Below are 15,951 nucleotides of genomic sequence, written 5' to 3'. Positions count from 1 at the left end.
CTGATGCCGTCAGAAAAGAAATATTCTCCAGGAGCCTCACTGGTAGCAGCCAGCAATGAACCCATCATGACTACACAGAGAGAGGGAGAGAGGGAGGGAGATCATCATACATTTTTCGACCAGACTTCCCGGTTCTTCATTGCCATCCCCAGTTCCTGCTTACTGATGCCTGTGTCCCTAGCGATGAAGTCAGGGAACGACAGTTTTCTACCTCTGGTCTGCTTTGAGGCAGGACTCCACTCACTCCAGAGAAGATATAACCTCATTTACGGCAAACTGTGTACTTCTGGATCGGACTAGTGAAGAAACACGGGGAAGGTTGCCGTATATTAGATTAGCCGATGGGTGGCTCTTCCAAGAGAGATTTTGCGCTCTCATTAGAAGGCGGGTAAGTGCCATCCAGCCGTTTCACTAATTTCTTTGGTGTTTTTCAAAACCAATCAGATGGCAATGGGATAGAGGTCTTATTTCTCACCTCAAATGTTTTCAGATACATATTTTATACAGTTTAAGTTTAAGTTAAGTAATGCACCGTCTGGCCATCATCTCCAGTTGGATAAAGAACGTAGCAGCCTAAGCGTGTTTTAAGATTCTTTTCTTTTTCAATTAAGATTCATATATCATTCATAAGGGCCTACCTAATGTCATCACACAGTACGTTTTCAGGAAGTAATTCAATTTGGACTTTTAGGGACTTTTTTTATTTCATAGACTGACTGTTTTGACAGTTACAGTACATACAATTGTATACATATGTTTGACATACCTCTCAGGTTCATTCATAAAAAATAAAAAAACAAATCCTCAAACATACCATGAATGCAATATTCACATGTTGATTCAGAACACCAATACACAATTATAGCTTCTAAGTGCAGTCTTCTTGTTGGAGAAGTGGAGAACCAATTCTAATTATGGGGGATTTAGTTTAGTTTCAATGGCTGAACTGTCAAACTCACACTACAAGTTTTTAAAGCAAATACTCCCTCTAGTGGTTGAGCCTTATATCATGATGACCATTCATCATAGCGCTTTCAATTTGGCGTCCCTATTTTGGGCAAGTCATTATAGGCAGAAATTAAGTGAAATTAAGCCTTTTTGGTAGCCCAATCTAAAAAAGAACAAACACCTGCACACTTTCTTCAAATGCAGTGAAAATAACTTTAATAGGGAAACAGCAATCTTTCGGCCTATGCAGCCTTCATCAGGCTATCTTCATAAAGTTTTTTCACTGCATTTGAAGACAGTGTGCGGGTGTTCTTTTTCATTGTCGGGCACCTTACCCTCTCCTACGCACCCGTCACCTGTACCTGTGCAAAAGCCTTGATTTTTATTGGTAGCCCAATCTGCCATTCGTGAAACAATGCGAAACAGCACCCCTGCACTAGCACTCCGTTTCTAAAACAATTACAGCAATATTTAAAATGAAGTTCGGCATTATCATTTTAAACCTACATTCCTGCTGTTCAACATACAGCTAAACATTTGAAGAAATCCCAGACTGAGGCATTAGCCTTTGCTTTAATGCAATTACTGAGACCATTAGGGTTTATGGAAGAAGCTTCTGATCTGAACATTTATTATATTGCTAGTTTTTTTACCAGTAAAATAATCTTTAATGTTAGAAATGTGCAGGTGGACCACGTCATGTGGTCTAGGTTTTAGGTTTTATTTATTTGCACATAAAAAAGGTTAAAAACAGGAAAAAGAAATTCATGCATTAATATTGTGCAGGAGAAGTTAAAAGCCAAAAGGCTTATCGAGAACTTCCCCTAATTAACCTGCATTATAGCCTTTAATGTCAAGAACCCCCAGTTTGACATACATTAGTCTACGGACCCCCATTTAATGGCATTTCTATCTCTAGGACCCCAATTTATATTGTAAAATCGATGTTAATTTAACTCTGAGAGTTACAGACCCATAACGGTCCATTTGGTTCCAAAACTATCATTTAGCTGGGGACCCCGGACCCCACTTTGGGAACCACTATATGCAAAATAATGACTGATCACTCTGTCATGGTTAAACTGATGCACACATTCCTGTCCTCTCCCTACCTGTAGACGCCCCCAGGGCCAGGGCTTTGGCAATGTGTCCAACCGTCTGGATGCCTCCATCAGCGATGACCGGCACGCCGAAACGCCTGGCGTACTCTGACACCTTATAGACAGCTGTGGCCTGGGGTCTGCCACACGCCAACACTGGATGGATGGATGGAGGGAGGGTTGAAGGAGAGAACAAGGCATTAAACAACAGTGAAATGCATGAATATACCGTATTCTGTTACATAGCCAATGTATAGTGGGGAAGTTAATAAATAACATAATAATAAACAAAGCTAAATCAATGACTTCTTCACATTGCTATAATATATATGGCATAACATGTCATTATGATCTAGACCTAGAGATTACACAGGGCCAATCTACATGCTCTTTACTTAAACTGATGTATGATGATGAGTTGCAGACACTTTGATTTTGTATGTGGAATCAAATAATTTCGAAATATTAGTGCAATTAGAATAGTGTCTATATCTCTGTACAAATTATTTACATTACAAATGTCTTTATTGAAGCACAGTTTCCCCATGTAGGAAATGTGCACGATATATAAAGTGGGATTAGACTGCAGAGGACTGCAGAGGAACTCCCACCGTCCCTCAAACACCACTACTCAACATAAACATCAATTCAGTTCAAAGTGGTAACAATTAAATTAGTCCAGTCTTTCAGCTATGGCTTAGTTACGGTTCGCCATTTTGATGCTTTGGATGAATATGTACCATTAATACCTACGCATTACACGATGCTAGAGGACTAAAGACTACATTAAAAACAAATCATGGCAAGTCATAAAGAACAAAAGTGTCGATGGACGTGCAGGGCTGAACTGCAAAAGGTGATGCGACACAGTAACATGTTTTGTTATCGAGTTAAACCAACTACTGTACATCAGTAGAACAATTACTGTAAATATTGCAATATCAGTGCCAAGTCTCTCATCCGTTGAGTTCCCACAAAACACGCAAGTGTTTCTATTACAGTAATATACACAGTAAACTTATACCAATACATTTTTAAATCTACTTACCAAGTCAAACAAGCAAACAAACAAACAAGCCAAACAGCTCTAAATTGTTGGCGTCTATGTGATGTGAGATAATGATATGGCCTCTGGCTGGGTTTCCCAAAGGAAATATGCATAGTGAGTGGGTGTGTGGTTCTGCTCAACAACACCCCCTTTCACTGTGAACATAGATATTCTGTGCATAGATGTGCCACACAATGGTAGGCCTGAGGCCTGGTATGGTAGGCCTGAGGCCTGGTATGGTAGGCCTATATTGGTAGGCCTGAGGCCTCGTATGGTAGACCTGAGGCCTATATTGGTAGGCCTGAGGCCGACCGGTTAATAAAAGAATGCTGAATTAACTAGGTTGTATTGGTAAATTTGACTGCACAAGTGCACAATAGCCTCCCATTTAACCTCCTTGTATAGGCCTATATTTATTAACCCACAATCGAATGTTATTCAATTTAATTCACTTTCAGTGGGACAGTAGTGTTTTCATATAGGCCTACATTTACCTTGCCGACATCACTTCGCCTCTGAAATTTAATTTAATAATATTTGGACTGCTGGACAGCTGACAGTAGGCTCTCTTCACTCTGATTGGCTGCCATGCAGCCAATTAGGTCGCACACAGGCTTCTGTGTGCGACCTAGAGGGGTGTATTCAAGCTACGTGCAACACAACATTTCTTTTAAAACCCAGCCGATAGCAGGTACACATTTGTCAGCATTCATTCTGTCCAACTGGGTGACTTGCCCAAAAATGTGGCTTTTAGAACAAGCAGTGTCTGCATAACTGGCCACTGCATCATAATACGTTATGATGCAAAAAGGCCACTCAGCCCCTGATCCTCAAGGCAGAATGTGCAGTCTGGTGATTCACCCCCATAGCACACAGGACAGTAGAATCCTCACTGTTATTAATTATCCATTAGTAACTCTCAAGAGTGTACAAATGTTAACGAAGTTGACCCGTTTTTTTGGGGTACTCTCAAAGAGTAAAAACTTGCAAAGTTGCAATCCGTAACTTTGTTTTGTGAACAGAAACCAAACAATAGCAGTGGCTGGAGGTGGTCTCCCTGATATTCCCTCCAAGAATGTATCACCTGTGGTTTTGGTACAGGACCTCTACTAGTTGACAAGATGAATTGGATGAAGCTTTGTAGAACAGTGGTTCCCAAAGTGGGGTCCGGTGACTCCCAGGGGTCCTTGAGAGAGTTCCAGGGGGTCCTCAGCTAAATGATAATTAGCAACCAAATGGACCCTTATGGGCCTGTAACTCAGAGATTGTACACTCTCAAGAGTTAAATTTACTTTGATTTTACAATATGCATTGGGGTCCCAGAGATAGAAATGCCATTAAATGGGGGGACCGTAGCCTAATTCAGGTCAAACCTGGGGGTCCTTGAAATGAAAACGGTTGAAAATCACTGTTAGAGCCGTAGGAATCTTCTCTTATGGGGGTCCCTTGGCATATATTTTCTAACAGGGGATCCGCAGGCTAATTAGTGTCAATTTGGGGGTCTTTGACACGACAAAGTTTGGGAACCACTCCTGTAGAAAAGGTTTCTCGTGAAGGAGACCCGACTTCAAACCCCGGCCAGGGCATCATACTTCTTACGGATTGCAGCTTTTAACTTCACACTCGGGACACTCTGCAGCGTAAATGCTTGATTTGACGACATAAGGGCCCCATCGTGTTCATCCAAATGCCATACGGCAGCACACGTCTCATTTTGATGATGCCACAAGTCAAGACACAGTCAAGCGTTATTCATAATCTGATTTATCGGTGGTGAGGTGACCACCGCAACTACAACATGGCGTCACGGAGCCGCGGTGAAGAGCAAACCACCGCTCTCCCCAGCCCTTTGCTCTGTTTTTACTCACCACCGCTCCACGTTATTACAGCTCCGGTGGTCACCTCACCACCGGAGCGGTGGTCACCTCACCACCGAAACTCCAGACTATGAATAGGCCGGTAAGGTGGGTGGGTGGGTGGGTGGGTGAACTGACAGATTAGTGAAACGACAGGAGACAAAGCATAGCATCCAAAACCCCAAAACACCCAAGGCTAGCTTTCACAGAGAAAACCACCATTACAGTTGTTACTGGTACCACCACTACTACAACTACTGATGCAGAGCCGTTAACCAACCAATGCAGCAGGCTGTGAAGTGGAGGGGGGGCGGGCAGTGTGGTAGTGGAGCCAATGGGAGCCCAGCGCAGGCTGAGAGGGGAGGGACTTACTGCAGTATCCCGTAACAGTGTCTGGGGTTTTGGGGCTGTGGAGCTTTATTGCTGGTGGAATGGAAGGGGGTGCTAGGGAGACGCACGCACGCACTCACATACACACACACACATGAACAGTCAAACGCAGTCACACGCGCACACGCACGCACACACACACACACGCGCACGCATACATTATATACACACGCAGGAAATGGAAGCAATGACAAAATAGAGGAAATGAGAAAGGGAGAGACAAAAGGACAAGATGAAGACAGAGGAAGATGGAGAGAGCAATCATGGTGTCTCCATCCAATGGTCACATTTGGACAGAAGACGCATGAAAGAGAGAGAGGACAGCCAGAGAGGAATCATGGACAAGATGACGTATGGACAAATGGACAGAAACAAACACAAAAGTAAAACATCAAACAGAGTAACTAAGCAAGGCAACAAACAATTTGCGGCTTATTCCCAGACCATGAAGCAGCATCCAACACAGCAGAATGTAAATCTGTTAAGAGGTTTACATTTTGACTCTTATCTATTTCTAAGTTACCGTTGTACTGCAAATTCCATCAAGTTCATATTATGTTATTTGCTTTATGTGGTAAAATAAAACCCACAAAAAAAACCCACTGGTGGAAAAACAACTTCCTGAACAGTGAACACCAAATCTTAAACAGCAAACTGAAGAAAATAAACGTACATACAGTATATGACCAATTTCAAACACTCTTCCCGACCCATCCCAATATCCTTCCAATGGACCATTCACTAAGTCCCTCCCACTCCACTCTCAGAGACCACGGCCTGGAAAGATGTGCTTCTCAAGGCCTATTCATAGTCTGGATTTTCGGTGGTGAGCTGAACACCGCGACCACCGCTGACCACCGCAAAATAACATTGAGCGGTGGTGATGGTGAGTAAAAACAGAGAGAAGGGCTGGAGCGGTGGCGGTGGTTTGCTCTTCACCGCGGCTCGTGACGTCATGTTGTAGTTCGGTGGTCACCTAACCACCGAAAATCCAGACTATGTATGAGCCTTCACCCGTCGACATGCATGTTACATGACGGGTTTCCACAGATAAATACATCATTTCAGGAGCAAGAGCTTCAAAATCTCTTCTAAATCCAGTCAACAAGGCCTGCAGTAGGCTATGCACTGGAATGTTCCGGAACCTCCGGTTATTTCCCACTTACTCGATCACCTAGCAACCCATACGGTGGTGATCAGCAGCAGCGATCTAACTTATTAACCAAAAAAAAGCTCATTGGACAATCGGGGTGGGATTTAGCGAAGGGTCCACATCTTGTGGCAATTCGGGGGAAACTCCCCCTTTATGCCTAAAACATTTAGTCAGGTAACCGTCGCTTGAGATGCCGGATTGGCTGAGATCTGCTGTGTGGGTGAGAGCAGTGTCTGTACAGACACACATTTGCACACAGTCTATACATGTAAATAAACAAATATACCACAGACACGTATGGATAATATTTAAGAAAAATGCACACAGCATATTCAAGCACCTTTTTCGGTGCTTGGATGTGTGTTATAACATACTATAACGTACCTCTGTGTGTTATAACATACCTGGCTTCACTGCCTAAAACAAGATTGGACGAGATTAAATAATGATCGCAGACCGCCTAGGGCGAGATCGGACGAGATAAGGGTTTATAATGTTCAATAAGATTTTTTTCATGGATTTTGGCGTCACCAGGCAACGGATCACTTCCGCGTTGGAATTGAGCTCAGATTGAAGTCAGGTCATCATACAAAACATCCATGTTTTCGGAAGTCAATTAAAAGAAATCAGCACGACAAACGGAAGTATGTTAAATTGCTGCTATTCTTAACTTTCTTCTTATTGCTGCAATTCTTCTCACTATTGCTGCAACAATGTTGAGGAACCAATACCAAATACATGTCTCTTGTGTACTCGTACAATATATCAATGTAACAACAAACTTGAATGTTGAGCAGGTATGTGATTGGTGGGGTTGCCTGTCAGTCACACTCACCTTCCTGTGTTATGCAGATGGAGCCACTGCCCATGCCCACTCGCAGCGCGTCCGCTCCGGCGTCTATGAGATTCTTAGCCTGAGCTGCAGTTACCACTGGAGGAAGACAGGTGGAGATTTCTTGTTGAGCATTGTATGGCTGTGTTTGACTGAACTTCTTTATTAATGCACATGGGCACCATTGACCATTGACATATGCAGGGACCAATTAAACACACTACGCGGCTGTTTAATTGCATTCAATTCACAGTCCAATCGCTCAGACAGAAGGCCATGGCGTGGTTTTACTGGTTTTGTTTTTCCAGTGGCACCAAAGTCCATTTTTGACCAATAAATGCAATTTGTTCAACATTTTAAGCACCTCTTAACATTCTATTTGGATAAAGATATTTAGGAGTTTGGATAGAAACTATACTTCTCGTTCCCCCAGAAGCCCTATTCTCCGTGGTGGAGGGGAACTTTACCCCTGTGCCAGCCACTCAAGTACCCCTCTGTCTTCTTAGTAAAATGTCCATTTCCGTTCCTCCAAGCTGTTTTCTAGCCCTGGTTGAGAGTGTGGAGTGAATAATGTGATTCATGTCCTCCTCACCATTGCCTGCTATGACCTGTAGCTGAGGGTGCTTCTCTTTGATGTATTTGATCATGTTGATCTGGAAGATGGAGTTACCCTGAGAGGAATCCTGGAGAGAGAAGACAGGAGTTATATATACAAAATACATGTTTTCATTCAATCAATATTAACATTGATATGCTGTCCTGTACAGTTTAATACCTTGTAAAATGACAAATGACTTCTGATTTCACCTATGTATGTAATATAACTTCATTGTCAGGTCTAACCCAGTCTAAAAAAGCCAGTCCAAAACTAGTCACTCATACTAGACTACAACTAGCTCCAAATAATATATTAACTAATCTTCTGTCAACAACAATTTATTGACAGATTCTGTTCCAGCGATGCCTGTCTAAAAGTAGAATAAATCTCATACTAATGCCATTACATCCATTATTCTGCACCAGCAGCTCCAATAATACAGTAATAATGCAAGCAGAAACATAGATAGGCAACTGTTCAGTATTGATTTCATCGACTAAAACTAAGACGAAAACCTTTTTCCACTGATGAAAACTAAATGGAAACTAAGCTATGATGACTAAAACTAAGACTGAATATACTGACAATTTCGTCAACAGATAAATACTAGACTAAAATGTTAGGAAGGGACTAGTGGACAAGAGATCCAGTATAAGTCATTTTACAATTAGTTGCATGCTGAAAATAGATGATCTACAAGCTCACAACGCGTGGCGTTGTGAGCTTGTAGATCGGCTATTTTCAGCAAGTGTAAAAACAGTCATTACGACGGCATCAAGGCCAACCAAAATAAATTGTTTTCAACTAAATCAACTGTAGATTTAGTCTTATGATATTTAATCGAATAAAACTAAAACACTAACATTCCAGGTGACTAAAATGTGACAAAAACTTAATTCAAACTATTCAAGAGACTATATGACTAAAACAAACATTTGCTGCCAAAAACAACACTGCAACTGTCCCAGTAAAGCCAGTGTAAGAACCCAGTCCATACCAATACTACTACATCCACCCCACTCTGCACCAGCAGGTCGAGTCGGTACTTGTCGTCACTGTGTGTGCCGATGGCGGCCCCACACAACAGCTGTTTGCGAGTGTCTTTGGAGGCCAGAGGGAAGTCCCTGTTCTTCTTCAGGTCTGTCCGAGCAATGATGGATACCAGGTTGCCCTCCTCGTTCACTATGGGCAGCTTACCTGGAGGGACGAGGAGATGGCGCTAAAATTAAGATCTGCGCTAAAATGGTTGGTAGGCCTGTGGAGGTCGCGTTACATTCCTTTAAAGAAGCCCAGACCAAGAGCATGCTTAGACTGACGAAGAGTATCTCCTCTGACCCCTTACATGTTTTAAATTGATATCAACTGTTGTCCTCCATGAGGCGGTTTAGAGTCCCTAAATATAAGAAAAACAGGCTAAAGAGCTTTTGTACACCAGTCTGTTCTGCTTTTAAACCAATCAGTAAAGCTAAAAGGATATGTTCTTGTTCCTGTCCGTTTCTGTGATTTGTGTCCTGTAATGTATCTTTTTGTAATGTATCGTGTCTTGTCTGTATCTTGAACGGTGACGACATGGACGCAAAACAATTTTCAGTGCAAGCGGACAATAAAGTTGTATCGTATCGTATCGTAAGGATAGAAGACAGAAGAGGAGGTCAGGTTCCTATTGATGACGTCATAGGGTTTATTGGTGAATTTATACTTGGCAGGTTCCAATTGACAACATGACATATATTATTCAACTGCAGAATGTCACGTTCATCTAACAGTTCTAACATCCTAGAGGTTCCCTACATACCTTTCTTACTCCTCTGGAGGATCTCGTTGGCCTCTTTGAGAGTCACTCCGGCTGGAGCCACCACCAGATCATCTAGATTTGTCATTACCTGTGAAGTGAGGGGCGCTCTTATCATTATACATCATCATGCATCATCTCATGAACAACTGAATTTATGTGATTGGTTAGCCGATTTGCTCGTCTACATTATGACGTAAATTTTCCCTTCATTGTCAATGGCGTTTAATGTTTGTGTTGCCACAAATTTACGTCATATTTGGCGGACACAATTATGACCTACTTTATCCTTTCATTGTCAAGGGCAAATATTGAGACGTGTGGGGACAAAAGCTGTATATAGGCACATTGCGCTTACTCCTGGTTCATCATTCCCCCTCTCTAAGCTCCGCCCACCTGGCTGAGTGGCAGGTTGTGCTGCTCCTCCTTCAGGAAGTCGATGTCTCTGGAGGAAATGATGCCCACCAGTTTGCCCCCCATGTGGCCGTTGTCCGTGATGGGTATGCCACAGAAGCCGTGCCGTGACTTCGCCTGGAACACGTCCTGTACGCGGTCGGTAGGACTCATCACCACCGGGTCTGTGATGAAGCCCTGCTCATAGCGCTATGAGGAGGGGGGAGATAAGGACAGGGAATAGTTTTTTAACCCATTTCTACAGATGCCTTCTAAATCCTGACAGTTTTCTGAAAAACCCATGTTTCTGTGTCAGTCGTTCTCAAACATTTTCATGTGAAGGACCCCCAAAAATATATGTAATTTGCCACCGACCCCCATCTCAGAAGCAAAGAATTAAGTTAAAAACGTTCGTTCTGAAAAAATATATACCAGTATTAAAGATTTCCGACACATTTTCACAATTCACAAAAAAACAATAGCAGACCTACAAGCTCGTAGTGCGGCATTTTTTCATATATATTGGAAAATAAAGGGGAGAAAAACAGCAGGGTGAAATGAAAAATGAGGAGGAAGAGATCAGGGAAATGGGGGTGGTAGATAATGGACATACTGGTTCATTTATTAGGAAAATCTACTATGGGCTCCATTTTCGTCACCGCTAAACCCCTTATCCCTAAACTTCTTTGCCTTTTTTTACTATTTTGCTAAACATTTTTGAATAGTTGAAATGGCCGGTCTACAAGCTCACAACGTGTCAATGCTGAACTATTAAAAAAAATCCAAATAGTAAAAGAAAAAGGCAAAGAAGTTTAGGGATAAGGGGTTTAGCGGTGACGAAAATGGAGCCCTATGTGTTGAACAAAAAAAACTAAAAGAGAGTACAACATTGAGGTAAGGAAAGAGTGAGAGGTTAGGTCACCCCTACTGGGTTTTATTCAGGCAAAAACAAACAAGAGGCAACTATAGCATTGATGATGTAGAGAAAAAACACAGAAAAAATGGAAAAAAGAATTGAAGAAAAGAAAAACAAAATGAAAGGACAGAGAGGAATTCACAAAGACTGTTCACACACACATGTGGAAATTTGATGTTCAACACTAGGTGGAGAGGACAGTGAGGGGCATACATGAGGGCAGTGACAGAGACCGATGAGACTCGTCTATATAAGCCTAGTGAAGGAGAACGGGAAATTGGTTGTTACCTTGACTTTGCGGACTTCATTGGCCTGGAACTCTGGTGTACAGTTATGATGGATGAAGCCGATGCCACCTGTTAGCTGACACAGGAGAAAATACTTTACTCTGTGTGTGTGTGTGTGTGTGTGTGTGTGTGTGTGTTGTACTGTATACAGTTACTGAAATGGCTATATTGAACTTGGTGACCTACAGTATCATCTATCCATATATAAATACATGTGTGTGTGAGTATATATATTCACCGATACATGTGTGTGTGAGTATATATAATCACCGGAGTAAGAGAATTGTCAGTTAATGTAGGAAATGCTATATATACGTGCTTGCAGCACACCTTAAATAGCCAACTTACAACCGACCAACGCGTTGTGAACTAGTAGGTCGGCTATTTTTGGTGTGTGACGGAGTATGAATGGAGGTTAACTGTACGTTGCATGTGTGTCTCTGCGTCACACTTACTGCCATAGCGATAGCCATGTTGGCCTCTGAGACCGTGTCCATGGGAGATGACACGAAGGGAGTTTTCATGGTGATCTGCTTAGTGAGGGCTGAGGTCAAGTCCTGAAGAAAGCCAGCAAGAAAAAGCCACAACATGAAGGCTGCTTAGCCATTTGTCATAAGATAGTCATATTTTATCAGTCAGTCATATAGAGCCTTACGATTTCCCCCTCAAAGTTGATGATTACTCGAGGCCGGGTCAATCGTTATCTGACAGCCCTATAGAGCGTCGCAGTCCCGCCCCCTTTCATGACGACGCCAGGCCCAGGAAATAATTCCCAATGCATTTTTCCCATAGACATTTCAAAACGTATTTATTTAACCCATTCTGACCGGGCACCCATTTTGGTGTCAGCATCATGTTATGCTTTAGCTATTGAAAAATAGCAGATCTACAAGCTCATATCGCGCCACCGAGTGGCGCGATATGAGCTTGTAGGTCTGCTATTTTAGAAAAATCGAAGAGTGACTGACATTTCTAGAATCTGATCTCAGGTCAGAATGGGTTCATCAGACCAGTGTGTGTCCGACGGAAACCTCGTATGAATCTGATCTCAGGTCTGAATGGGTTATAGACCTTATAAGCGTCGTACAAAGCCAACTCGAGTTGTGACAAATCATGACAACAAACACAATATTTTGGACCAAACAAATAATTACAAAGAAGAAAAACAACAAAAAGAGTGTTGTAACCTGCCGTTTTCTTCTTGTTTCTAATTATTTGTTCGGCCCGAAAAATTGTGTTTGTTGTCATGATTTGTCACAACTCGAGTTGGCTTTGTACGAGGCTTAAAAGGAAAATGAACGGGGAATCATTTCCTGGGCCCTGGTAGGGCCTGCAACGCTCTATTGGGGTAATGGAAGACAAACGAATGCCAATGTTGGCAAAGAGTATTTGTGAGGTTTTATAATACCCATTCTACTTACCACCTGGTCTGAGGTGAAGTCAATGTAGCCAGGCAGGACCAGGAAATCACTGGAGGGGACAGCGAGGTAGGGAGGAGGAGGAAAGAGGACAATTATTTGGTAAACAACAACACAAGAGAATAGATCAATGCAATGAATTAATTTGAAACATCTGCTAGTAGCCCCGAGTGAAATTACCTCCCTGAAACTATCAGATGAGTCTGTTCAACTTTGAAGTCCTTTTAAAAATACTTTTAATCTCTTCCATATCTCAATAATCATTTACTATTATTGCTTTATTACCTGAGGCAAATAGGACTTTTCTGTTTGGATGTATGTAAGTATGTTTTTTTGCCACTCAGTAGACGTTCCCGCCTTATTATAAGGCATATATTTGAAACTTAAAACTTCAACACACAGACCCAAGCAATATGCCACATATTTAAATTGTAGCCTAGAGGTGTGCATAGTTTGAGACCCAGGACTCATTGCCGACCAAATTGCACCGTGTCAGATACTGAGTTTGAGATCTTTGTGCTGAGATCTAATTATGAAACTGATACTGTACACTTAACGGCTCAACTAACGAATGTAAACTTAGCCTTTTTTTAATGCAATTTGAAGCTTGTGCTAGACTAAAATAATTGCATAACTGATTCATATTTAGTAGGAGAAATCCCTTTAAAACAGCCATAATTTGTGCTTACTAGTATGTGAAAACATATTCCAGCTAATCGTTTTCTCTCTCTCTCTCTGTGTGTGTGTGTGTGTGTGTGTGTGTGTGTGTGTGTGTGTGTGTGTGTGTGTGTGTGTGTGTGTGTGTGTTATATGTCTGCCCCAGGCCAGGACTTTTCTTGTCTGTGTCGCAAGCCTCGTCAATCCATGAGGTGTTTGAGTGACAGGGGAGAATGTCTGTGTGTGCATGTGACACAAGACTTGATGCAACCAATATCCAATGCTTCAAAACAAGCGAACTATTGTAAGCCCGCATTCCAGGTCATTAATTAAGGACCATTCAGAGTGTCATGTGTGCAGTGAACTAAACTGGCATCATGCTTGTGGCCGTTGGAGAGTATACAAGTTGAATGTAGATTCTATTCATATAACAGCAAGTTAGACGAAGAGCCCAGTGCTAAAGTTATTGCTTTGTGTACATGTAACATATTACATATACTACCAAGCATTCTAAATATAGCAGTTATAGTAGTCCATATCAGAATCAACATCGTGCAAGCTGGCTGATATTGATAATATTATGTTTCTTATGGTGAATGATGTGATTGTCACCTTGTCGACTAGCACATCTCCTGCAGTGGTTGGCAAGTGTAAAAACCAACCACTGCAGATGTGCTAGATAGATTAATGTAGCCGCTACTAGCTATTCTATATCATACTCTCTAGTACAGTGGTTTCCAAACTATTTCATGTCAAGGACCCCCAAATCACCCATTAGCCCGCGGAACCCCATTAGAAAATAGAAGCCAAGGACCCCCAAAAGAGAAGATTGTTTTACGGCTCTAAGTGATTTTCATTTCCCCCAGTTTAACATGCATTAGGCTACGCGGACCCCCATTTAACGGCATTTCTATCTCTGGGAGTGGGGGACCCCAATTTATATTGGAAAGTCAATGTTCAATTAAGAGATCAAGAGTAGAGTTAGCCCAGTAGTGTACGGGTCCATTTGTGTACACTCTCGGAGTTACAGACCCATAAAGGTCTATTTGGTTCCTAATTACCATTTAGCTGGGGACCCCCTGGAACAAGGACCCTTAGGGGTCCCCGGACCCCACTTTGGGAACAACTGCTCTAGCATACAGATGGGTTCGAATATCGTTCTATTCATTCAAATAAGTTTCGGGTTACAGCTTTATAACCACCGCAAGCACTGATACTAGAACCCATGCAGGGACACGTGATCCTGATCAACCGCTGCCTGCCTGGGATCAAACAATGAGGGAACATGAAGATCCTTTACTTGTAGGTGAGGCCGTCTCCTCCGTTGAACAGCTGCGATCCGGTGAGACCGTCTTCGGGGACGTAGCCGGTCTGTCCGCTGATCAGGTAGTCCGCCATGCTGTCCGAAGAAGACCCACTCAACTCAAGGCGCTAAAAATAACGGTCCTTAAAAAAGGCGACGAAAAGTAAACGACCCAACACAGAGACCGATTGACTAGAAAAAGAGGGGGGGGGGGGGACAGTAACTTTATTTATTATGCGTCTCCGGGCCTGGTCCTTCGGGATCACTCACTCCTCTTGTGACGAATATTGTCCTCTTTGTGGTCTGTTCTGTTGTCAACCTGTGTGCAACAACCTTGTTCGTCCTCCTCTGCTTTACTCTTTTCCAGATCTGATCGACCGCGGACGGTTCGGGGTGATCGAGGAGGGGATCCGTTTTACTTTTCAATCGTGGGACAATATATCTTCAATCCGCAGGGCCAAGCTGTTCTGTCTGTGCCCTTCTTGATGTTCTGTTGTTGTGAGTTAGCCCCGCAGACAGACAGACAGGCCTGTGCGCTGCTGCTGAACACGTGCGTTGTTGCGGTTTTCCGCGACAGCACACGTCACATCCGGCGGCTCGGCACCTCTGGAAAGCTTTCTGTGCTGTTGAACAGATATTATGTAAACTGTAAAAGGAATTGATCCCAGGAGAGAATCAATAGATCCAGTCTGGTACCGAGTCTACCCTCAAACTGGAACGTCATCCAGTATCTCGTAGCCTTTTGTTTTTAGTATATCATTATAAATATCTGAATAAAAATCTGTTGTAGGCTATATCCTTAAGGATCAGTTGAAACTTGTGCACTGCATTTTACTGCTCCAAAACAAACCATAGATGGCGCAATGTTCTTTGCATTTATTAATTTATCAAGTTTGTCAATGTTAAAATCCACCTGGGGTAGTCTCATTCACTCAATGCTAATTCTGCATTATATTAATGCATCCAAGTTAATTTAGAGCTCACTGTACAACTGGTCAAGGAAGATTATCCCTTGATAAGTGCATGTCATGTCCTGGCAAAAATATTATGGCCACTATAGCGGAGTAGCTTAGAATATGAGTTGGTGCATCCCATCATTCTACACAATAAAATAGTCATTAATTTGTAACAGTACAAAGAATCCTGCACAGTCTTCACTTCACCCAACTATTTTAACCCATTTAGACCGGAGAACTGATTCTACAAATGTCTTCTAAATCCTGAGTTTTCTGAAAAACCTGTTTCTATGTCAGTGGTGCT

General features: G+C 42.4%; 1 protein-coding gene across 2 annotated transcripts in view; it reads right to left on the bottom strand.

Moving 5' to 3' along the window:
• The window catches only part of impdh2 (IMP (inosine 5'-monophosphate) dehydrogenase 2), a 17,139-nt gene extending 1,890 nt beyond the window's left edge, over positions 1 to 15,249 (bottom strand). Inside the window, exons 1-12 of one of the 2 annotated variants that reach the window (XM_083770109.1) lie at positions 14,689 to 15,249; positions 12,735 to 12,783; positions 11,769 to 11,870; positions 11,315 to 11,389; positions 10,114 to 10,320; positions 9,721 to 9,808; positions 8,923 to 9,122; positions 7,920 to 8,010; positions 7,331 to 7,426; positions 5,325 to 5,396; positions 2,061 to 2,204; positions 1 to 70 (exon numbers count right to left, since the gene is read on the bottom strand). The exon at positions 1 to 70 is cut by the window's left edge and continues 75 nt beyond it. In XM_083770109.1, coding sequence (XP_083626235.1) covers positions 1 to 70; positions 2,061 to 2,204; positions 5,325 to 5,396; positions 7,331 to 7,426; positions 7,920 to 8,010; positions 8,923 to 9,122; positions 9,721 to 9,808; positions 10,114 to 10,320; positions 11,315 to 11,389; positions 11,769 to 11,870; positions 12,735 to 12,783; positions 14,689 to 14,786 — 1,292 coding nt within the window. In that variant the 5' untranslated portion in view covers positions 14,787 to 15,249. The remainder of the gene's footprint in view (positions 71 to 2,060; positions 2,205 to 5,324; positions 5,397 to 7,330; positions 7,427 to 7,919; positions 8,011 to 8,922; positions 9,123 to 9,720; positions 9,809 to 10,113; positions 10,321 to 11,314; positions 11,390 to 11,768; positions 11,871 to 12,734; positions 12,784 to 14,688) is intronic. The other variant, XM_083770110.1, reaches the window with a different exon arrangement.
• Positions 15,250 to 15,951: the final 702 nt, after the last annotated feature.

This window comes from Protomyctophum parallelum (genome assembly GCF_964188405.1).
Source record: "Protomyctophum parallelum genome assembly, chromosome: 7".
Taxonomy (NCBI): Eukaryota; Metazoa; Chordata; class Actinopteri; order Myctophiformes; family Myctophidae; genus Protomyctophum; species Protomyctophum parallelum.
The sequence above is the reverse complement of the archived record's forward strand: the minus strand, read 5'-3'. Positions and strand labels throughout refer to the sequence as shown.